This window comes from Buteo buteo, chromosome 19 (genome assembly GCF_964188355.1).
Source record: "Buteo buteo chromosome 19, bButBut1.hap1.1, whole genome shotgun sequence".
NCBI classification, from domain to species: Eukaryota; Metazoa; Chordata; class Aves; order Accipitriformes; family Accipitridae; genus Buteo; species Buteo buteo.
Window position 1 is genome coordinate 25,003,521 of NC_134189.1, and position 24,517 is coordinate 25,028,037.

The following is a 24,517-nucleotide window of genomic DNA, read 5'->3' on the forward strand; positions in this document are numbered from 1 at the left end:
GCCCTACGTACTTACTCTCTGTAACACTTTTTAGAGAAGCTAGCAATGAAATACTGTGATACTCACTGAATAACTGTGGGGTTTAGGAGGAGAACAGTTTGTGCCTTGTCAGGCTGGACTGTTTTAAGATAGTTTGTTTGCAGATATTGAGAGTTACAGTTTTATAAGTATTAGTTATGGGTCAACTAGAGCTTAATTTCAGCTAAGATGGAGGAAGATGGGTGATAAGTGGAGAAAAACTGAAAAAAGCTAGAATAATATTTGATTTTCAAAAATGTGGGAAAACTCATGTTAATCTGAGAAGATCTACAAAGGAAAGATTAAATTCTGCCAGCTCCAGTCATAGAAATAATTCCCTGTAAATGTACCAAACTAGTCACGTGAGCCAAATTTTACTTGCAGACTCTTTCCTCAGATGTGTTCCCAACCTTCCGGTATTTTCCTTTTTAAATATTATTTCCACTAAAAAGGCTAAAACACATTTGGCTTTACTGATTACACATACGTGATGGCATGATGCATTTTGATGATGTTTTTTCAATATTCATGATAGACAGTCCCACCCTCTAGGCTGTAACTCCCTTTGATTTCAGGTGAGATTTTTGCCTAATGATCAGGCCCTGGGGTGTTTGGCTCATCAGTTGCAATGTAATCAACTAAGAAAAATTTGAATTGATAAAAAGCAGGAGTAATGGCACAGACTGCTGGCATAGCAAATACATTTCAGGGTGTATGTGTAAGAAAAATCGCTCCCTCAAAAAAAAAAACCAAATAGAAAGGCGATTAATGCTGTGTATGCTACTGTGTCATCCAGTCACAATAAAAGCCTCAAGGAGGGATTCAGACAATGCTGTCAGGTGTCAAACCAGTCCAGCAACTGTTTCAAGTTGCTGAGAGAAAGTTGACAAGAGAAAGTAAATTCCCAACATTCTGTGGGACCAAGTCCTCAAAGAGTTTATGTCCGTGCAGGAACACTGTCCTACAGATCTAGCACAGAGCTTTGAAATCAGCTCCCTCTGCCTGGACACCTGCGTCCCAACTTCTGCGGCCACCCGAAGGCACCCCAGTGATGTCACGTAGATGCCACATGGGCTTAAGGACAGGTCAGTAGGGAGACCACTGCAGCGGTGGTTCACAGATAATGGACCACTTATGATACTCAAAGTTATAGACTGGATAATCCCAGACTGGCCCACGGAACTAGATGAAACAACTATGTAATATTTCCAAAGTTTGATGAGAAGGGAGCACCATGGTATGAAAGAAGTTTGTAAGATGCCATTAACTCATCCAAGTAGCTGAAGTCCCCTGCTTTGGGCAAAGCATCCCGTGACTGAATGTCTAGACTTAACTAGGGTGAATCAGGGAACCTCATCCCAGTACATCCACTGCCTCTATTAAGTTTGAGCAAGTTTTCTCAACAAAGTCTTTTTGGATGGCTTCTAAATTCAAGCCGAAGACCTAGAGGAGAATCTTCCCAGGGAATTGCAACCAGTAATCTTAATGAAGCCAGAAGGCATAACATATAGCTTCCCTCTGTTATAGAAATCTTACACAGCATCAGAGACTGGTTCTCACTTTTGTAATGAAATGTTTTCTGTCCAAATGCTGGACAAAACGCATCCAGTCTCTGAGGCTGTTTTAAGGTGGCTTTTAGCCACCAAAGCTCCTGGTGTTTCTTTAGAGCATTTTCATTTGCTGAACAGCATAAATGATGTCACTTATCAATTGCCAAACCTATTTCATAATTTCAATAACCTCCAGGGGACTGATTAAATCTGAAATACTTTGGCCTATTTTAAAGGAAGTCTAATCGTGTTTTTAAGTCAGCCTTGGAACACATGATTCTTTATTAACCTAATAAGCCTCCATTATCCCATTCCCAAAGTTCTATTCAAGCCCTGTATTTAGTGTAAAGTACCGTGCACTGGTTAATTAGAGCATATTATCTTGGATGAAAATGCTGAATCTTATTCTGCAGAGTCAGTGCTTGGAGAATTTGTTAATACGCTGCGTGTACCCAGATTCGTTCTTATCTGAGCCTTGGCATGTGTTAGCAGTGCAATTACCTACTTGCAATTGCTGCCTGCTACTTGGCAAAGGGGAATGCTGAACAGAGGGTTATTTCACTAAAGATAGAAAGTGACTCATGTTGATTACTCAGTCATGTCCTCTCCTACTTATGCATGCACAATGGGAAAGTCTGATGGTACCAGAGAAAAGAGAACCAGCATGTGCTCAAGTCACTTCTCTTAGTCACCATTTAGTTGTAGCAAAACTAAAAAGCCAATAATTATAATATAACAAGAGCAAGTAGTAAGACATTTCACCTTTGCGCATTTAGAAGGCAAATCTGAATTTAAAGGGAAATGTCAAGTTAAATATGGCAAGAAGTAAAGGATGTGGATAACTCAATTTCATTTTTGTTTACCACAGTTTCCAGCCAGCTTGGCTTTCTGGTCTTTGTCTTTCTGTTACTGTCGCAAAAAGGAGAAGTGTTTTTGTCTAAATAGCATCCTGCTTTAAATACATTTTACATTAAAAGTGCATTTATAAAATATACTCTTCCTACACTAATCTTGTCAAGGAAGATTGAATAGACAGTGTATGTCGGTTAACATTTGTAAAGCCTTCTACTGACTTGATAGCCCCAAGTCCCATATTTAAGGGACCCAGGCCTATGGAAGTCTACTGAGACTGACAGATTTTCAAAACTATCCCTTAGAGACATATTCCATTATTTTAAAAGATTTTTCATGAAACTGCCCACCAACTATGTCGTATTTTCCTTCTGAAAAAAGTATTATTAAATTCAAATTTTGCAGCACTAAAAATTGTATCACTAGAAAGTCAGAACTAAACTGCCTATACAATAATCTATTCTGATAGATGGTCCGTTTGTTAAAACATTGTTATGCATTTTCAATGTTAATTACTTTAGTAATGCTCCCTTAACCTAATGCAACCTTCTTTCAAAAATTGGGAAACTATTTCTATTAAATGTTTCATTTCATCCCCGTAAGGTTTAGACTAATGGTGTCATTTGAAATGCATACATATTTGTGGTTATACATCTGACAAACTTCTGATAATGGCACATTAACGTAGTAGCAACATTTAAAATGAACATTGAGACAACACATATCGTGCCCTCCTATCACACAGCATACGCAGTAGACATCTTAACCTGGAAAAGAGTATAATAAATCTCTGTGTCCTTCATGATTTTGAAATAAAATAGTCTATTTCATCTCTCATGACATCAGTAGTAGTACATCAAGTAAAACAATAACAGTTTCAAAACCATAAAGTAAAAACCTTCAAATTATTTTCTAGAACTTTCTGAAATTAAATACTTTCTTAAAAAAACACGTCAGCCCTGAGTTACCAGGAAAGCCCCCTCAGACAGTGACTACACTGAGGAGGATACACGCTTCTTGACCTTTCACCAATGCGCTGTGGCTATCCCAAAACCTTTTACAGTAAAGTTCATGCCTCCCGCCGCATTCCTCACTGCCCAAGTCCCGAATTCCAAGTCATTTCATGGGTCTTTTGTCCCTGTCCCTTGCAAAAAAGTATGATCTCTGTCTTCACCCTAGCTTCCCACAAGACTTCCCGCTCTGAACGGTGTTCGAGACGAGGGAGGAGACCGACTGACGGGACACGGAGCAGCTTCCGAACCAGGAGCATGAATGAGGCTTGGAGCAAGGACTGAGGGTTGAAGCCGTCTCCACTACGAGCAATTAGGGTGGCAGTCAGGCTGTGGTGACAAAGGCTGAGGACCCGTGCCTATAACATTTAAGCAGTAGACCTTTCTTAATGCCGTTTACTTTGGCCACAGCGCGTTGGGGCGCGCTCACCAAAGCCGCGCAGCCCGCGTAGCGAAGGGGTCCGTGACCCCCAAGCGCAGAGCCATGCTGAGGGGCAGGAGGCAGCAATCCTCCTGGCAGCTTAGCTGCTGCCACCAGAGCTCATGGGCAGAAAAAAGAACTTGAGACACTTTCCAGTAAGATAATAATCAGAACATATCGACATTTTCTCATTTTAATTAAAGATAATCTTCTTTTAGGGAACAAAAATTGTTGACCGACAAATTGCCCACGTTGTTACACTTTTCATTGAACAAAACTTCTGATCACTGTTTCAATGAGAGTTTAAATTTGCGCAGCTTTAAATTTCCTTTTAGTACTCTTTCTTTATCTAAAAGCTAATTCTCAGTGGAAGTGTGTAATGGTTCTCTGCAAATGAGAACATTAAAACATGATTTCAATGAAAAGGATGCATAAAATTCTGCCCAAATGGATACATTCAAACCTTTCAGAATGAAAATAACTTCAATAATTCTATTTTTTTTTCCACAAAATGATTTCCCCATTTTTCAGCCATCTCTAATTATAACAATAACTTGCAGGTGTTTCCTGTTAAGTTGGTAATAACTGTGTCCTGGGATAATAAAACACTTGGGTTTGGCCCATTTATCATATTTAAATTATAACTTAAAGGTGCATCCTGTTTACAAGGTAATAATTATATATGGGACTAAACAAACTCCTCTGGAGCCAGTCCAGTCTATTGTGTTATGTCGGACTGGAGCATGGGCTTGAAGAAACCTTAGATGGATAATGTCATAGGTAGTAAAAGCTGATTCTCACCTCTTCACAAAAAAATGAAAAAAAAAAAAAAAGGTTGGTCTTTTGCCTATATTAGGAAGTGAACTTTGAAAAACTAAACAGCCTCCAAAATGAGTGATCAAATGATCTTAAAACCTTAACTGATGGCCAGACGACTCAGTCAAAACACACCCATCCGAATTCTTTACGGTGGACGTCAGCAGGAGATGTTAATGTGCAGGCACACACCCCCTGTTTTGTCTTCTGTGTCCTTCCCGCGGGTCTGGTGCCCCTCTTTGAACGTGGTCCCCTGGCTGCGAGGCAGCAATGCAATAGCCCCGTTCGAAGGCCATTGAACTCAGCCTCCCATATTCCTCCTTGCTCTGTGTGGTGGCTGGGATTTTAAAATATGCCCTTTTTTGTCAGGAGCGAAAACCTAGAAGGTTTAAAAAAAACCCAAACCAACCGTGGGGAAGGAGGTCAGCTATTGAACTCGCAAGTCCTCTGCTAGACAATTGCATTACAATGAGATTTGGGTTTTTTTCCTGCAAAGCTCTCTACCTTGCCCCAATCCCTTCCGCTGATGCCAGCCCAAATTTCCATCCCCTTCCCCAGCGCCAGCTCCCTTCGGCCAGCCAGTGCTTTCCACCTCAGTTGCTTAACAGCCCGCAGAACCTTGTGCAGTGGGACAACAGTCCTTCCTTTGTCGAGGGCAGGACTTAGGGGGCTGGGGAAGGAATTTGGCTTGTCCTGTGTACATAGGAAAGTAACAACTTCAGCATGAAGCACAGAAAGAGATACTAGCATTCAAAAAAACCACTAGAAAAATAAACTCCAGAAGCGACCAGTACATTCACTTTGCATTGTAGCTTCGCTTCAGTGTTTCACTGTTATTTCTTAAGAGCAAAATAAGCCCCAAACATTTTTTTTTTTTTTTCGCTACATACTGCACAGTATGAGTAATTCAAGAAGAGAATAAAGGCCGGCATTGTATAGCACACTTTCTCATGCGCACACAAACCTCCTTCCAGCTTACTGAAGGAATCAAAGGGTGGAGGGAGTGTCTCCAGCGTTTCATGTAAATGACGTCTTTTTTTCTCCAGTATTAATGCCACCATAAACTCAGTGTGATGAAGCATTGATGAATAATGAGCCCATGACACATCGTACTTTTAGAACAGCTCATATATTTGGCATACGCCGGGCCCCATTTGTGTCAATTTTTTTTTTCTCCCACTCGGGCATGGATTTGTAAACACTTTTACCATAACTAAAAAATGCAGTTTTATTCTCAGTCCTCAGGGAAGCCGCACCGAGCACCCGTGCAGCTGACACCAGTTGCCCTCCCTGAGGATGCTGTGAGGCAGCAAGGTTATCTCTCGCAGTCTGAGCACTTGCAGAGTCGCTGCCCTGCCGGGCTGCCGGTGGGGCTGATGCATCGCTCTTACCTCACCTCACCAAGCATGTAACCATCATCTTCCCTGGAGTAGAGTCGTGAGGGCACTGAGTAGGGAGATCAAGACAGCTTTGTGAAAAAATGCAGCTTCTTATTTATCAAATGACTTGGAGAATAAGTTGGGGTTTTACCTTGCGTTCGAGCGAGAAGAATGCCCTTTTTTGGTATAGCGTTGTCCTGGGTTTCTTGGTAACAACTAAACCTGTAACTTCTGGATTTAAAACCACCTAGGAAAGAAGCAGTAGATAAGTCATAAGTCACCGAGTGTGACCCAGCTGCCAGAGGGGATCAGGAAGCCCCACGGTCGTACGGGACATTAAAAGCCCTGGTGGTGGCTCTCCGGTGGCAGAGGTGTTTCCATCCACATCTGCCCGTCCTACCCCTGCAGCCAGGTCTCTCCTTTAAGGTGATTTCAGCTCTCCCTGACAAAAGGGAAGACCAGAGATGATCTCCTGGCACAGATGTACTGAACGCCTTGGTCTTAACTTCTGGTCTGGCCTCCCAAGGATTTGCGTTCAGCCGGGGATGTGGATTTCACCAGGTGAGGACACCCCGAATGGGGAGGCAGAAGAAAACTTAACACTGCTAGAGGCATAGTATGAGCAAGATGTTTTCCCAGAAAAGGAGGAGGCTGGACACAGTCAGCAGTTTTTAAGTTTGGCAAAAAAGCCCATCATGTAGATGAAAAGGCCTGCTTTCTTATTCTTCAGTGTAAGAGTACCAGCAGCATAAAGTTTTGTCGTATAAAAATCATCTGTAGCGTCTATCCCAGCGTACAAAGTTTTCTTTCGTTTCTTATTTGCCTTTATCACTTTGCCTATGTTGAGATAGGGGGCTTTTTTTTTAACCTAATTTTTTCCAATGAATGCTTATAAGTTTTCAAATATGAAAAAGGACTTCCCCTTACTCTCCAGAAAGGTCCTTAATTTCTATAATTGAGGCTTTCACAGCAAGATAAGGGAACAGAGCATAAGGAAACTACTTGAATCTTCATTGCTTTGAAAAAACCATGTAAATATACCAGTTTAAAGTCAGACCACTTTTTCCCTATGACTGCAAAGAATCCTATAATGCTTTCTGCAAGGCTGTTTAAGCTGAAAGAGATGACATCAGATATCCAGGCTGTCAAGAAGATCATAAGGAAACCTGGATATTGCTGACAAACCATGGGCGTTCCCTTCATTTCCAAAGTTATCAGCGACCCACATTTAGGACCACACATGACACTAGCACAGACGAATGCCATTTCTCAGTTACATTACGCTTATTTCCCTGGGTGACAATCTCTCCGTGGGCGAGATAAGCCCCGGCTACGCAGCGCACGTTTCACAGCCCTCGTGCTGGGAGCCGCTCGGCTGTGCTCCGGTCGGGGTTTTTGAGTCACGTGCAATTCAGAAACCAGGATGAATCAACCCACTTTATCTCCTAAAAAAAACCATTACCAGCAATTTTCTCAGTTTCGTAACAAAGCTCCAGAAGATAAATGAGCCAGTTCCTGACGTCAGAACTGTCTCTTTTTTCCCCTTTTTCTCCAGGCAGGTTACACCAAGGATTTGAAATAAGGAACTAAATTAGTTTCTTGAAATTGGCTTTTCTGGCAAAAATGTAGCAGTGCTGCAGAAACCACGTTGATTGAAATTAATTCCTGTGGGAATGAATTTATTCTGGCAGAAATAACAGTTCCTATAACTTTTATCAGTCTTTTCACACCAATAATTTATATTTTAAAACTTATTTAAAGCTGAGGTTCTGTCTGAGGCTAATTATTTGCTTCTAGAAACAGATAAAGCTAAAAGCATGCTGATAATCTGCTTCTAATCTCTCTGTACCAACCTCCTTTGGCCCCATACAAATCTTCTGGTCAATGATAAATTTGGCAGCTCTGTTTTCAGTATTGGCTCAAACTCAGCTGATCTGAATGCTCTTTTTAAAACAAAAACAAAAACAAAAACAACTCCTCCTTTACAAAATACACGGTCACTATTCACTCCAGGCTGCAACTGGTCAGGCTGAAAAAGGGTTAAATCCCAGTTTTGCACGATCACATTGAGTGCTCCTGTTTTATTTGCCTCCTTGATTTTATGTCGGACACATGCCCGTGCTGAAACTACAATACAGTCAGTGTCTGGATCTCTGACAAAGATTAGGCTTTCATCCCTGTTATTTGTGTTCCTCCTCAGAGTTTTTGAATGATTTTTAGCAGAGAAAAATAACAGTCGTGGCTTGGGAGTGCTTCAGAATGACCCAGCACTTACCATCATGCAGCCTTTTGAGGGATATTTTGGGATCCAGGTTCTGGCTGTTGCTCCACGGGGATCTATGACTTTTCAGGCAGGTTTCCAGTGACTGGCTTGGGAGATATAATAATCTGTGATAATAATGAGCAAAATTCTACATTCACCCCAGAGACTGTGGCTCGATACTTTGAGAGAAGCAGCAATCGAGTGGAAGAAACGTTCATTTGATCACATCAGCCAGAGCGTGTAAGATTTCAGCTCAGCATGGTGACAGGACGGTGACACCATCCCACATCACCTGCAAAGCTCTGCCAGAGCAGTTGTCTTTATTCACCATGGAACTCGGGCTTTGTCTGGATCTGAATCCAGACTAGAGCAGTTACTTCTCCACCTTTTTTATTAAAAACTTTTTTGCAAGGAGCTCCTTCCAGAGCTCTCTTCAAGTCTTAGAGAGCCTGCAGAGAGCTTTAGATCTCCTCCTGTGTTCCACCCCTACAGCACTACTTGTCCTCAACAGCTTAAATAAGGGGAACCTTGAACTTCTTTTTCACGTATGATATGTTAACACTAGACATTGAATTTACAGTTTTTCCAACTGTGAGTATCCTTTCTTTTCTTTAGTCTTTCACCATCATTCTCTGCTAGTCAACGTTTTACATGTTTTTTTCTCATAAAAGTGTCTATTAAAAGTCACCGTTTGCCAATGGTTACCTAACATTACACACAGCACCGCACACAACCTACTTTTCCTCATATTAGCAGTTTGGCAAGGAAACGTATCAGATGGTTGATAAACAATCATTTTATAGGGGTGACAGAAGTAGCCTCAGAACTTACCGTTAAGTCTTTGGTTTACAATGTAAACTTAAAATTTTCCCAGAAGATTAAGGAATTCACACACATAGTGAACGTGCCGTTGTCATTTGCATAAAGATTTGAAGACAAATTAGTAACTGTCTGATCCAAAGTCCACTGAAGCCAGTAAAGGCCGTAAAGAATCAAAGACAATAAAGATACAAAAGAGTACCGACAGCCAAGATATTACTATCCTTTTTTTTTCATAAAACAGTTCAATCAACTCTTTCATTTATGCTCCACAGCATACAAATAAACATACCATTACACATTTTTCTGTCTTTGCAAAAACAGTTTAACAGAATAACGTCAAATCGTCAGTATCAATCAAGCCATTAATTTCAACTGAGCTATGTAAGGAATTAATTTTGTGCTCAAAGTCTTAGTAATCTGAGACTACAAAACAGTACCCTGTTACTAAATCACAGCTGCGGAGGGAGAGACTGGGCTTATGATGGGTGAAGTAAGAATTAGCAACTTTCAACTGTCCAACGTATTGTGAATTTACTTGGATTTAACGTACTTATACTGCCTCTACACAAGCCATAAAGTACTCTCACAGCAATTATATATGCAACTCAGACAAGATCATCAGGCAGCCACCAGCACATGAGAGCAAGTGGTATTTAACCAACAGGAGGTACAGTAGCTCCCCCCCACTCCTGCTTCCCCCATGTCTGATTCTAGCTTTTCTGTCCAGAAGTCTTGCTCAGCTGAAAAAAACAATTTTGGCCATTTGTCTGGGATAAGACTGTAAGTCTTATAGCCAAGTCAGAGCTACTGCTACTGCCCATACAGGGACATCTACAAACCCCAGAGAAGTCTAGCCATACATTTGCAAATCACTGGTGCAGTACATGCACAGGGTAAAGTCACTGCATAAGTCACGCATGCTTACATCTCTCTAGGAAATCCCAGAGAGAGATATGGGAGTCCTGCCCTCAACCCTGTCCAAAACGGCTTGATTTTAGCTCTCCTCCAAAGCCTAACAAATAGATGGCCTTTGTCTGATGCCCTGGAGGGCAAATGCAAGCTAATAAAAACTTGAGTCCACACAGATAACATATAATTGTAACTGGTTTTTAGGTAATGGTCTTCCAGGCTATCTCATTATTCTCTTTGAACAGGCTTTGAATTACGCTTTTTCAATTTTAGATAAAAGCAAACCAGTGGTTTTGCAGCATTAGCAAACTAAGTTAGATTGAATAGTTAGAATTAATGGGTGCTTTGATTTCATCATTTCTCTTTAACCTTGAAACCAGCAGTCAGGCAGCAAAATCATTTTTTTCCCTCCTCATGTTTTCTTTCTCCAGTCATCTTTCTCCAGTCTGCTCCCATAACCACTTGCTTCTGGTTTGTCCCTGAATGACTAGTTATACCACGCTTCGACCATGCTGCATTTCCTTGACTTCTAATTCATGGGTGCTCTCTAGGACATCAGACCCTGCATCATAGTATTTTCAGTATTTAAGTATGAGTATTTGTAATCAGGATGAAGTCAAAATGTTTCTGTTGGTGGTGACACAACCAAACAGTTGTTCTGCCTGTACTTTCTTTGATCGTATTCTGAATCCGTTTTAGCGGCCATGGGTGAAACTGCTTTGTCATTTCTGAATGAATCTGAACGAATCGTAACAATCTCCATTTACCTGCTGAAGGCAGGAACACTCGCTTGCCAACTTCCTTTTGCTCCAGTGGCTTATATGAAGCAGAAGCAATCTCTGAGGAGCCTTCACACACGTTCTCCCTTACCCTCGAGCAGATATGGCGCCCCAAGCAAGCCTAAATCAGCCATTCCCAAGCATGATGGACCAAGGGGCCTTTGGCAGTTCTGAAACGAACTTAGCCTCATGTAAAACTAACGAGTCTGCAAGTCCTTGGTTAATACAGCTATCCAAGACAGCTGTAGATCATGCACCCAGCCTCACCAAGCAATTTGAAAACCACTGACCTACAACAGCAGGATAGCTAAGTTTCCACTGTAGAGGCCACAGATCTTCTGGTGGAGGGGGAGGACCATACATCACAGCTCCGCCAGACCTACTGTGCAGTCATAACACAGACAACTTAAATAAGCACGCAGTCTGATGCCAACATCACTGCAAATAAAATGTGTGCAATAAATGCATAGGTGATATGTACAACAGTCTGGGTTATATGAGTATAGTATAGAGAGTAGATGTGTCTTTTCATTCATTTATCGCGTAGTTCACACATGCCTGTCCGCCTCTCAGTCCTCTCTCTGCTTTGGACGAAAGAGCACACACAGACAATAACAGTGGTTAAAGTTGCCACAAGAGCAACGTATGGTCCCAATGCTATCTTTTGCAAGGGCCCCACAATCCCTCGGCTTCTTCGCAAACCTCACACATTCTTCAGAAGATGTGGGAGGAATCACAGTTCGCCAGGACAACTTCTATCCGGTGTCAGGTGAATTGTCACATAGGAAAGTCCTTTCTGTGGCCAAACTCCTTGGCCAAGAGCATCCAGTCAGACTGCCCACCAGTGATAGTCACTGGACTCCCTCAGCCTGGTACCCACCTCTAGGATGCTTTTCCAGGCCATCCTCGTGCCAAACACTGGAAAGCAGCTGCAGGGACTTGTGGGGCTCATGCCTAACCTGCAGCTATGTCTGCAGGGCTGCACAGGCACAGTCTTGAGGCTGGGCTGGTGGACCAACACGTCGCTCATCTGTGTTACTAATCTGCTAGCAGGCCATGGGGCTGCCTCCGGTGTGCCCAAACTAATGGTCTTGCAGAGAAAGACTCGGCGCCCGCTCCAAGCTGCGCTTGCCTGCCAGAAGAAGAGCGCCCGTCCGTTCGTGCTTGACCCATAGCCCTTCCTCTAGCCTAGCTGCTTTTGCTGAAAGATAGAAAACTGCTGTTGGACAGGCAAGGCAAATCCAGGGCTCACACAGCCCCAGCCTGTCGTTCAGCAAGGGCAGGTGGGATGCAGAGCCAGCCCACGTTTAGCTGATAAGCAGAACAAGTACAAATGGTAGGAGGCACGTTTAAGGGAGTTCAAAGCCCACCCAAAGGCTCAGGTGTAGGAAAGGTGAAACCAGCATGGCTTTGTTCTTCTCACCAGCACAGTTTTTCCTCCCCACTGTTTATGAGTATTTACTAACTTCCATCACCTAGGGGAGAATCTGGGGCAATAGTCAGTGACCCCTGAAAGGGCTGAAATCTTGGGGCTGTTTATCAGATTTCAGCTTGGCTTCCCTTTACTCCTCTTTTTATTTTTCCTCCCCAATATTTCTTTGAAAAAGTGTTTTGGCAGGATTTACAGTCCACAAAGCCCTACAGACTTGGAGAGAAAAAAAATATCTCAGGTGCTACTTAAGAAATTCCTCATTTCTAAACCTCAGTGGATTAAAGTTTCTGCCCTAATGATTTGTGTGAGTGCTTTTGTGTAAAACTTTGAATAACTTTATTGATTACATTCTGTACAGTACAAGTCTCTGGATTCTGATTCTTATTTTCCTTTTCTAAAAAAGCTTCTTTAAAGACATACAGTACCAGAATGGATTAGTGCATTAGCCCTTGCCTTTGCAGACTTACTTGCAATCCAGACAGGATTTGGATGAAGAGAGTCTTACCAGGCAGGATCATGCTTCTCAATGGAAAATATTTCCATGCTGAAAAATGGAAAACATAACGTTTAGCACAATTCAGCCTATTTGATATCCTTTTCTGGGCTGAGGCACAGGGATGGCTACAGAAACAGCACCACCAGTCAGCACCGAGTTGCTTCGACAGAGCTATCTCAGAACTGGGATAGTTTTCATAAAGAGCTTTCTCAGAAGAAGAGAAAAGAAAGCACTTTGGTAAGGCTGAATGGGAGACTCCAGCTGGCATAACAGAAGTTACAGGTGAAAAATGAAGTTTATTGGCAGAATGCTTGGGTCTGACTGAAACAGCAGCACAGTGCCCACAATTTTCTCTTTTCTCTGACAGTTTCTTCATAACTACTTTCTTCCTGATGTCTCCCAACACAAGGCTCTTTCACATAGGCAAATAGATGAGAATGGGAACACAAGTTTTAGTTTTAAAGTAACCTACAGGACCTTCACTCTGTTTTCAGAAAGGAAACAGGATTTCTGTCTAAAACCAGACTCCACCCTCCCTTTCTACCCTCCCTTGTCCTTTCCACCTGTTTAGATGTTTTCACAGTGGGATAACACATTCATTCCCTCCAGACCAGGGCTCAGCTGTTAGGAATGGAAAATAGAAACAAAGTTTGCAGAGTATTTTTAGCCCAGAGAAAATAAAGCAGTTGCAAATACCGTACACCCACCAGCTCCTCCGGCTTGTGGAGATCTGTGCCCAGAAAGGAAACCGCAAGACCAGGCTGAACCCATCGATTTGCTATCGATGCCAAGTGCTCTGGAGTGACTCACCCAACAATCCCACCCTTCTTTTTGTGTCTGTTTAAAGGTGCCCTCCCCAGAAGTCACATCATCTGGTCCTTCCCATCTTTGTGGCACTGGTGCTTTCACTACCATATATGCACTTAGCTGGCCTCAGCCCATTACCCTCATCCCTTTGTAGGAGATAATCTGTTGATGACTGGCTAATCAGCAGGTTGCAGATGGGTCTCCTGTTTCCCTCTGATCTCACAAATCTCGAGGGACTGGCCTTCTGAGAAGAGACAGTGCGTAAGGGGTTACAACACTAAACAGATGACACATATTTTAGATCCACCTAATGGCCGCTCCTGGTTTCCTGACTCCCCAAATGCCATTTGTTTTTAACAAATGGCCACACAAGCTGTGGAGATGATATTTTAAAAATGTCTTTGAAAGGGCTGACTTGCCTCCAATGGCATTTGCAGCATGTGTGCCCCTGACAGTAGGCCTCTGTGCCGTCAAGCTGCCCCCACTGCAGGTAAAAATTGAGTATTCTGAAAAAGAAAATATAAACTGACAACAAAATGGGTTTAGAGAAAGCCTGTCCTGAATGGGAGAGGTGGTTTAAGAGTGAAAAAAAAGAAGGATCTAGATCTCACTAGCAACTATGGTCAGGTCTGAGCATCCTTGGACTGTGAACTGTAAGTAGAGTTTATGCTTAAGTTGTAGCAAAGCAGTGATTTCTTCGTTGCTGCATTGACTGTGCAACATCTTGTATGCAAGAGCAACACAGAATGCTGGCAAAACTGTAATAAAAAACTGCTGAAAGGAAGTTATAAATCCTGAAATATCCTTTATGCAAATTCTTCCCATTTTCTGTTTCTGTCCCAGGAAAATCTGAAGATTTTGTACAACTGTCTAGGACATCCCCCACTGCACATCTCAGACAGGCCCCCTGTAGAGCAGCAAAAGGCATCCTAGCTCAGCTTTGCAGCCTGTACACAGTGGTCATATTTTTAATATGAAAAAACCCAGCACAGGCCCATTCTCCTGCACTTATGCCAATAGGCTCAGCACAGTTCCCACCCGTCCTATTTTATTTTCCAACACAGCGAAGTGTTTCCATACCCACACGTTGTCTGGGAGGGCAGCAGTTGGCCCAAATAGAGCCAGCACCATGGCAGCAATTTAACGGTACGGGTGATCAGGTGCCAGGGCTTAGCCCTGTGTTGAGTACGGGGGCAGCCACTGAGCCTGAGGTGTGCCAAATGTGTTGGACCCATCGCACACACCAAAACATTGGAGCAGTGCACGCATACTAGGTCTCACAAGGACCATACTTATTATGAAGGCATCGCAAACAGCTCAGACTTATACTTCTGTCCAAGAAATCCTGGAAAGAAATATGGCAACTCCTTTGGGAACCATTGAACTCTCCTCCTCCATCTCCATTTACTTAGTCATCAACAGCATGCTGTTATGGGTTCACTTAGTTGTAGGAGTATTCCCAACAGACCTCCTTAAAAAGCACTTTCTATTTAAGACTGAAAAGCAGCTGCTGATAATGCTGCCTTAAGCTGGCCATTTTGCTTCTGGCTTCTATAGGTTCCACATTTTTCCTATCCAGCCAGCACAATAAGCATTTTAGCTTCTATTGTCTGGGATTTCCAAAAATGCTCAGCACTGACCTGACTGATCTCACTGTAACCAACACTAAATGTGGGGTTTTTTCCTCTTCTCTTTATTCTTGAAAAGATGAAGCATCTGCAAATAAAGATCATCTGCAAAGTTAAGGCCAGCACACAGTTATTCCAGTAGCTGACACACTGCTACATGAATGCTGACTATTTACAGCAAATGTAATCCAAGTTTATCTTCTACAAAATCTTTAGCACGTTATTTCTGGAAGTTCAAGTTATAACTGCTATGATTTGCGAGTAAGTAATTCAAGGAAACAGTTCTATTAATCCGTCCAGTTTGGGGGGTTGGAGGAAAAATAAATTTCTGAAGCTTTCAGTCCTTCTGCAGGGAAGTGAGTAATATGTGCCTGGAATTATCTATTAGCAAGTGTTTTACCCTCCCCACGTCTGGCAATATTGCTAATATATAGCACAAATAGACAAGGCACCCCCACCAAACTGACCAGATTTATCCAGCCTGGATGCAGGATGTCAGTAAAGAGCCATCTAGACAACACTGTTTCACAACTGCTAGCCTCTCCTTAGAAATTACCAGAGGAAAAAAGAAATCACAACAAAATGAAAATGTTAACAACATGAGCCAGATTTTTAAATGGCACAATCTCTGTTTATCAAAAGATATCTTTTAATTTTAAGCAATGGCAGTCTAAAACACTGGCTTTCAGTCCTTTTCCAATTCTGTGAACCCAGGGGAGCAGTATCCACTGAAGACTATGCTACAGCAAATTCAAGCACACAAGCCTAAAACAAGAAATCCTGATTTTCTCTTTTTAAGCTCCAGGGAGCCCAATAAGAAATCCACAGACCTCAAGTGAGTCTACCAACCAGAGCAGAAAATAACTGGTGTGAAGTAACATTAGCAAAAAATCTGCCTACAGGTCATGAGAGAGGAAAGCAGAAGTTTCTTCAAGAGTGGCTTTTTTCCCAGATGGTCTCTCTGAGGAGTCTCACAAAACCTTTGGTACAGTTTCCTGTTACTTGCAGGATGGAAGGTAAAAAAAACGGGTATTTTAGTGAAGGCACACATAGCCAAAGCCCTCTATTCAAAGTCTACTTCCACTGAAATTATAGTGACCCTGTGAGAACCAGACTTCAGCAGGCACCAAGTGCTTCTGAAAAGTCCAGTCTTCATGCCAGGAAAACTGGAGAAGCAGTAAATTTTGTAACTTATGACACGAGCACTCTGGATGCTGACCGGAGCTCAGAAGTTAGCATTTTTGTTACACAACACGAGGAGGATACACTTCATAGATGAACATGAACAATCTCCATACATCTATTCAGCAAGACGTGCACTTAAATACTTACTTACAGCTGCTAAAAATCTCATTTTCCAAGAGCTCCCAAAAAAAGTTTAAGGGCTACTCAGCCGTGACTTGGATGTCAAAAATGGTATTTGGAGGAATCTCAGTTGTTCTCTGACAGAGAACAGATTTTTATTGACTTACCCTAGATAAACGGTTGAATCAGATGACTGCAATTGGATTTCTGCTTTCTTGGAAGCTGGGCATTTGCCTTGGCTTGCCGTAACAGCTTCTGGGTACCTGGTCCCACATGTAAGCAGGTAAATAATTGACAGATGGTTTTCTTTATGCAGCTAAGTAATAACTTTCAACATTATGTCAAGAGAGATTAGGAAGCAGGGGAAAAATGCATTGAAGAAAGTTTGGGCTTAAGCTGCCGCACTGTTGTTACCCAGCATCCCTGCCACGCCGACTGCAGCAGGCGGATTCCACGGGTGCCTAAAGGTGCTTGTTATAGAGGGTGTTTACAGGTGTGCCATTATCAAGTACTGATATAAAATACTACCGTAGAAAATCGTGTTTAATAAGCTCCAGCTGCCTGTTAAATTAAACCAAAATTCCTGCAGCAAATAGTCAATTTGAAAAACAAGCAGTAGTAGGACTGAAACAAAAGAGCTGAGCATGAAAAGAGCCTTGACTGAATCAAGCTGCAGTTTGGAAAGTATATCAAATGAATGTTTTCCTAGTTTTGCTTTTATGCAGATACTTGCCCCTGCCAGCACAAGTAGCTGCTGAGACCACAGCCTATCTTCTTTTGCCTTTGTATTCCTACGTGTGCCCCTAGACTTTGTTTCTGCAAGATCGTAGGCTGTATCACAGGCTGGCTTATAAAACTCAGTAGTTTGCAGAGGTGTAATAATGTGTTTTATTTCAAAACAGAACTTAAAACAGAAATACAAACACAAACAGCGAGGCCGGGCAGCCTCTTTTCCCTCCCACTCTGAAGAGCTGGTTGTCCTGCTTCCCTTCCCAATTTTCTGTTGGCTCAGCGCCTCCCCAGCTGGCAAAAACTGGGGCAATTAACCCTTTCTTCCTAAGGCCAAATGCTAACAAGACCTCGCTGGCTTTCCTCGGCGGAACAAAAGAGCACCGATCAGCAGAGCTGCAGGGCTGTGCACTGCCCCAGCACCCTGTGGCAGGCACCCATGCCTTTCTCCTCTGCTTGCACAGCACCTATCCCAGCAGCCCCCGCTCCCTGCTAGCTCTCCTTCAATAAAATAAAATAGCAAAATAAATATAGCCTACACGACCTGAACAGCTCTTAACTTTCGCCTTGTGGAAGGGAAATCTGGATTGAGAACCTACAGGCTGATTTTCTCATTGATTTAAGAAAGACCCAAAGGGACTATCAGTTGCAGAAGAGGGCAGAGAGCTGGTTTGGGTACCAGAAGCAGTACAGCTCTGTACTGGATAATTCACTGTTGTTGTTTCCTGCCTGAAGGAAACGGAACCTGCCTTCTCTCTCATTTTCTTTTCTGGAGGCCTGACACATCTGGGGCTACTATAAGCCCAGACTTCACTTGTTGGGATTCCAGTAAGTGCTGCCCATAGATAGTGAGCTGTCTGAAAATGCTTTCCCAGGGCAGGATGGGATTTTTGGCCATGCACCTTCATTTCCATTATTTTCCATGGTTGCATAAAAGATTTTAGACTAGAGGTGTGTTTAGTTTAGAGGGTCAGTGCTGTTCAGAAAGGATGCTGGGGACCCTTCCACATCTGAGACAAAGGCTTTTTGTTATTCCCACAGACTCCATCAGAGTAACAGACTTTGCATCTTCCATCAAAGCTGACTAATGATGTTTTATTATGGCTGTACACCAACGATGATGACTGAATGCAATTTCCATTGTATCATCTATGAACACAGCTTTTTAGCTGTTCATAACTCTCTCAGTCAAATTTTACTGGACTGAAAGTGCCCATTTTGTTCATTTTCCAGTATCAGGAAAACTGGTGTAGCTTGCTTGTGCTTCAAAAAACAAACAAGCAAATGCATAATTGTGCCGTAGATGCCAACACAAACACTGCATGTTTATTGTAATGGTTGGACATACTGGCAATAGATTTTGAGTATACCAATGAAATGTAAAAAACAGATTAAGTATGCAGAAAACTGGTTGAGTACCTTTGAAGTTGTGACAATAACCATTTTCATACACAGTAAAAATTTCCATTACATCTCCTGGCTTGGTCTAAATTCAGGAGGCTGGATGCTGCACACTTGGTAGAACTTGCTAATCGTTTTTTTCTGTTTTATCTGAAGGACTTTTCACTTTGGTGGCAATTGTGAAGCAAAATAGAAACAAAGAACAGCACACTAAAGACATTTAAGGTAGTCAGTAACAGTGTACTCTTGGAGGCAAGACTATCCTGAGACATGAGCAGAGCTGCCTTTTTTGTTTCCATTTTTGTCTTCACCGAGGCTTAATAATACTTTCTAAAAATCTTGTAGGCCTTCATAAGCTTGTTAAGTCTGCCACATCTCAAAGTGACCTTCTCATCATCAAATCCAACCTGATGGGAATTTTAGGTATTTGCTGAATCTGTGTAATGTGTTCCAGCTAATCATCTTTCAGGAGATTTCACTAAAAATTTCCTGCGCCATTCAGTAGCTTTACATCTTCTCCCCCGTTGTTCTCCCAGCAGCAGGAACACAGCTGAAACCAGCAGCAGTGGTGAGGCTCTGCTGCTGGGATTAAAAAGACCCTTTACAGACTGCATAGAGTGAAGGGGGGAATGGACTACAGTTGTCAACATATTTGGTTTTCTGTTTACTTTCAGTTTGCAAACTGATAGAGCTGAGGACTTCCAGAAACTTGTCCTAAACTGAGTCCCTCCAAGTTATTGCTAAGTCCTGAGTCCTGCCCTATATTTTCTTTTAGTAGTTGGGCATTCCCTTCCAGCCAAGATGGTAAAAAAGAAGTAAACCTTCAAGCACCTTTCCCTTTTTAGTGGGTAGGAGAGAAAGAGTGCAACTGCCCAGCAGCAGCAGCAGATGATCTCCCAAATCCTCTGGTGCCCATGAGGGTACAGCTGGTGAGGTTGACAGGAGCAGAAGCAATACCACCCAAACTGGTGGGTCCGTGGACCTCACGCTCCCTTGCTGGGTTTGGTAGCAGAATGGCTTAAAAGCCCCCACATGCCACCTCCCCAGACAGCTTGGCCAAAGGGCAGGTCAGACTGAGATAGTTCATTCCCTTCTCCTTGATCTTTCCCTTTTCCTTGATCTTCAAGGCTTCACAGGAAGCCTTTGAAGCAGTGCGTATAAGGGCAAGAGCTGCTGCCTTAGGTTTAGATCCTCACAAATTACATCCATCTTTTACCCAGCTCAAGATGTTCTGTTGAACAATAGATGCAGATACCAAAGCCTCATTAAGGTCCTTTTCTCCAAGCACCAAGTTGGAGTATATCCAGGTTTACAAAGGCTGGACATCATTTAGCCAATCTGCATCCTCTAGAGCATCTCAGAGGCAGACATTTAGCCTGTTAGCCTTAATATTCCTTGAAGACTTCAGACATATGGCTCCTGACCATTTTTCAAATGTGCTTCAGATTCAATCTGCAGGAAAAAATCCAAATTATTCCTTTCTCCAGGAAAATATGTTACAATACTAGTTGCCCTCCCAGAGCTGTTTCATATTTCTTTGAACTTTTTTGTTAAAAGTAGGAGAAATAGACTGTAAAGGAACAGGGCTACATTTGATTTCCATTCATCTGAAAGGGTGTATTTCAAACGTTGCATCGCATTTTCTAACATAATTAATAGAACAAACTAATACTTCTTTTTGCATTCATCTTAAGAATTTATTACAAGTACCAAGTGATAATTTGAACACAGATTAGGCCATCAGCATCAGAAAAGAAATTCAAAAGTCTGTGTGAGAGATTTTGAAGGACAATTATGATTTATAATCTGTGATTTATAAATTGTGATTTGGAATCTGCAATTTATAAACTGTGATTTATAATCTGCAACTATTCTTTTATTGTGTACTTTGTTTTGCTCTGGTATCTTCATCTTGTTCAGTTTGAATTTAATACATGTCATGAAGCCATTTGTTTATTTGCAAAATTTGCTGAAAATCTCTAAGTGGAAACAGCATTATGGTACTTTTGGAGAATTATGACATTAGATCTTCAGAGCTCGTGTAATAGATGTACTAAATGAACTTAAAAGAGGACTTGCAAAGATATTTCCTGATTGCTCATTTTTTATGAGAGCTGCTCATATTAGGGGTCTTACAATATTTGTTTTATTATCTCCAGTTTCTTGTAACCACTTTCAGCTGGGATTCCATTTGAGACTTTGATCATTCTTGGCGCTTGTATGGCAGAATGAAAAGGAAATATGGCCCCTAAGAAAGAAAATGCTTCAATAAAAGAAATTTCGTTCTATAGGTGGAGGTGTTTGGGCAGACCGTAGAAAGTCAGATCTTTCAATTAAGTTTGTATTTGGACAAAATGTCTGAAAGTCATTCCCACTTGATGAGAGACTTGTGAGCAATAGGTTAATGCATCAAGTCTAGCTACTAAAAGACAAACAGCTTCAAGGCTTTAAAGTGTTTCCACTGTTAATGCCTGTGTTGGTTTCAGCAGACAGAAGGTAACTCTCCTGTGTACGCAGTAGTGCCTTCAATAATTTTGAACAGTGTCAGTGTTGTCTAAGAGAGTGATGGCCATCTTCTGTTTCGCAATGGGGACTGCAGGGGATGGGACAGTTAACACCAGTCTGCACAAAAATAAGATAGTTGGTAAATATTGGGGGGAACATTACTCAGAGAAGAGCTCCTCAGGTTCAAATGGGCTAGACACGGGGACATTTACTGTGTTATTGGGTCTGCCATGCTGTTCACCAAGGCTCCCATCCTGCAAGCACACTGACCTCAGAGGACATGACATTATTTAGGGTGCTGCGTCTAAGGCAGGACAGCATCCTTCTGTTTTGTCACAGATTTAGATCAGCATTAGCTGACTATGAATCCCCACCTTCAGGTCCAGGGGGCTTGCTGAGTCTTTACAAGATGCTTCAGATCCCAGTGCTAGCAGTCTGGCAGCTCTCACCAGCCCAAAGTCACTTCCAAATCATATGTTTGGGCACTGCATTGAATATTTGGCTTTCAGTTAGCAATAGCATGAGCAGAGCTCTCTCTGTGCCGAGTTTCAATTTTGCACTGTTTCCCTGTAGCCCTTGAAACTGAACTTCCACCAACCGAGTGGTGAGACTGAATTTTATCCTGTCCCTGATCTCCTGACTGCCCACTCATTTTTTCAATCAACCAAAAGTCTGTCCTTGGGACATTGTGGGTATAGAAGAGACTCCTTAAAAGATTTATAGCACAGAGAGAGGATCACTGCAGCAGAGCTCATCTATCCCTTCGTCTGACCTGCACTAACTGGGGTAAGGTGGGAAGGGGGAGGCAGATGCTGAGTGACCACAGTGTGTCCCTGTGCTTGCTCGCAGGAGAAGCATCTCCTCGCAGGCCAGCCCCAGCCTCATCCACCACCAGAGGAACCCAGGAGGCAATCCAGCCCCTTCATAGCCATTACGCACACGCTAAATAAAACAGCAACTTTGATATGACACTTGCCTCCCTAACTGATTTAGTTTGTACGTATTAACACAGCAGTGCAACCTCTGCCAAGCCTTCACCCTCCCCTTCCACCATTCAGCCTCCGGCAAAACTAATGTTAGTGCTGTTGTAAGTAGGATATCTTAATGCAACACACACATACACAGGATCCCTTTAGATTCTGGCTTATATCTTCAGTGAGAACCTTGGCAGCTGTAAAAATATATTTTGGTCTGGTCACTAAGCTAAAGATTTTTTTTTCTTCTGATTTCATACACAGTTATTAAAAGAGCTGGGACTTTTGGCAGTGACGTTGCGCAGTTCTGTCAGCTAATCCCTCCCCCCATACACAAGTTAAAAAATGATGAATTAAAATCCATCCGGGCTTGTATGATTAATATATTTAAACAATTTGAAAATGGACATGCTTTTCATTGGTGTCTGCTTTACAGTATGATGCTTCATCAGAATGAAAGAAAGTGGAATGTTAAAAAGGCTAGGATGTTAATTACTTACATCTGAGCCCCCCAAGCTCAGTAACTAGCTACAAGCATGAGCATCTGGAAGTGACAAACAGATTTTTACAAGGCATTACACTGAATTTATCCAGTATTAGTGGCTGGATATATCAGCATGTCTACATCAGCTCTTTAATTTCGCCTGAACACAGTGCTCTTCATTTACTGCCTTGCCCTCCTGGGCGAGTGTTGCTGGGCGCTGTTGGACAGCTGGTACTATTTGATCCTGGGGGCGATTTCATCATTAGCACTGGGAGTCCCATCCTGTGATTGCCATTTCACTAATAAGTACATAAACCACTTCTTAGGGCTGGGTTAGGGAAGGGTAGCAAGCACTTCCAACTCTGCTGGTTTGCAAGTTTTAAGGGAACGCGTGAATATAAAATGTTTTCTGGCATCTGAGCGCCTATCTGGTTTGCTGCTGCCAGTGCTAGTGCTGTTCTTTCCAACAGCAATAGTATGAACCCTTGTCTGAGAGGTTTGGGAGATGCCATGTGCTTTAGGTGTGTGAGAACATGGTTGGAGTGAGCAATGAGATGCTCGTGCTTGGGGAGATAAGGGTGTGCATTCAGAGCTCTAGATTGCAGGTGGTTGTGCACAAGGAAGGTTACATGGGCTAACTGGAAGCTGGGGTATGGAAAGCCTGCAGCGTTGCATGGGGTTGTTGTGACCCAAGTGCAGGACCTGACACTGAGCCTTGCTGAACCTCATACACTTGGCCTCGGCCCATCGATCCAGCCTGTCCAGATCCCTCTGTAGAACCTGCCTACCCTCAAGCAGATCAACCCTCCTGCCCAGCTTGGTGTCATCTGCAAACTTACTGAGGGTGCACTCGATCCCCTCATCCAGATCGTTGATAAAGATATTAAACAGAACTGGCCCCAGTCCTGAGCCCTGGGTAACACCACTTGTGACCAGCCACCAACTGGATTTAACTCCACTCACCACAACCCTTGGGCCTGGCCATGCAGCCAGCTTTTTACCCAGCGAAGCGTACTCCCGTCCAAGCCATGAGCAGCCAGTTTCTCCAGGAGAATGCTGTGGGAAATGGTGTCAAAGGCTTTACTAAAGTCTAGGTAGACAACATCCACAGCCTTTCACTCATCTGCTACGTGGGTCACCTTGTCATAAAAGGAGATCAGGTTAGCCAAGCAGGACCTGCCTTTCGTAAACCCACGCTGACTGAGCCTGATCGCCTGGTTGTCCTGTTTTTGCCGTGTGATGGCACCCAAGATGATCTGCTCCATGACCTTCCCCACCACCGAGGTCAGGCTGACAGACCTGTAGTTCCCCGGATCCTCCTTCCAGCCCTTCTTGTAGACGGGCATCACATTTGCTAACCCCCAGTCAGCTGGGACCTCCCCAGTTAGCCAGGACTGCTGATAAATGTCTGCCTGACAGGCGCATCCCAGGGAAGGCAGGGTGAGGCTCCAGCAGTCTCTCTCTCTCTCAGACTCCTTCCTCGAGACACATTGTAGGCATATCTAGAACTATAAAAGGCTATAGGCACCCAAAATAAGACTTTAGCGCCTCTCACTCAAAACTTAGACCCAGCACCGGCAGCTTTGTACCCAGAGGTGTACAAATCTACTGACATCCGTGCTCCGGGGCGTTCCCAGCGTTGCCTCCATCTTGACAGGACTGTGCTGCTCAGTGCCTGCCTCCTAGTTAAGCCCTATCATGACCACAGAGGTGGCATTTTTCTACATCCATCACACAAACGACTCGATTCATTCAGCAACCTCTGAGCAAGCCCGTTGAATGACGCTCTGTATGAAATGCTGCGGTCAGTGTGGCTTTCCTTCAGAGCCCAGAGGGTGACAGTGGTAGCATGACTCCTGCTTTAACAATGACTACGTTCCTCCCGGTACAGGGGATCTGACTTCAGCTCCTGGGGGGACCAGGCATTTCTTTCTCCT

General features: G+C 43.0%; 1 protein-coding gene and 1 long non-coding RNA gene across 12 annotated transcripts in view; one reads left to right on the plus strand and one right to left on the minus strand.

Moving 5' to 3' along the window:
* The window catches only part of LOC142042141 (potassium voltage-gated channel subfamily KQT member 1-like), a 515,171-nt gene that overhangs the window by 444,098 nt on the left and 46,556 nt on the right, over positions 1 to 24,517 (plus strand). Inside the window, exon 19 of one of the 10 annotated variants that reach the window (XM_075051704.1) lies at positions 8,473 to 8,705. The exons of the other annotated variants lie outside the window; for them this stretch is intronic. Coding sequence (XP_074907805.1) covers positions 8,473 to 8,553 — 81 coding nt within the window. The 3' untranslated portion in view covers positions 8,554 to 8,705. Of the gene's footprint in view, positions 1 to 8,472; positions 8,706 to 24,517 lie in introns of those variants that run through there. 10 annotated transcript variants of the gene reach the window in all.
* On the minus strand, positions 5,711 to 13,539 carry LOC142042142 (uncharacterized). Of its 2 annotated transcripts, XR_012653631.1 has the most exons (6): positions 13,455 to 13,539; positions 12,719 to 12,795; positions 11,110 to 11,201; positions 8,322 to 8,412; positions 6,198 to 6,293; positions 5,711 to 6,113 (listed from the first exon to the last, which is right to left on the minus strand). It is a non-coding gene; the product is annotated as an uncharacterized LOC142042142 (long non-coding RNA). The 2 variants fall into 2 exon arrangements; XR_012653630.1 differs by lacking the exons at positions 11,110 to 11,201; positions 12,719 to 12,795; positions 13,455 to 13,539 and having other exon boundaries at positions 5,717 to 6,113; positions 8,322 to 8,551.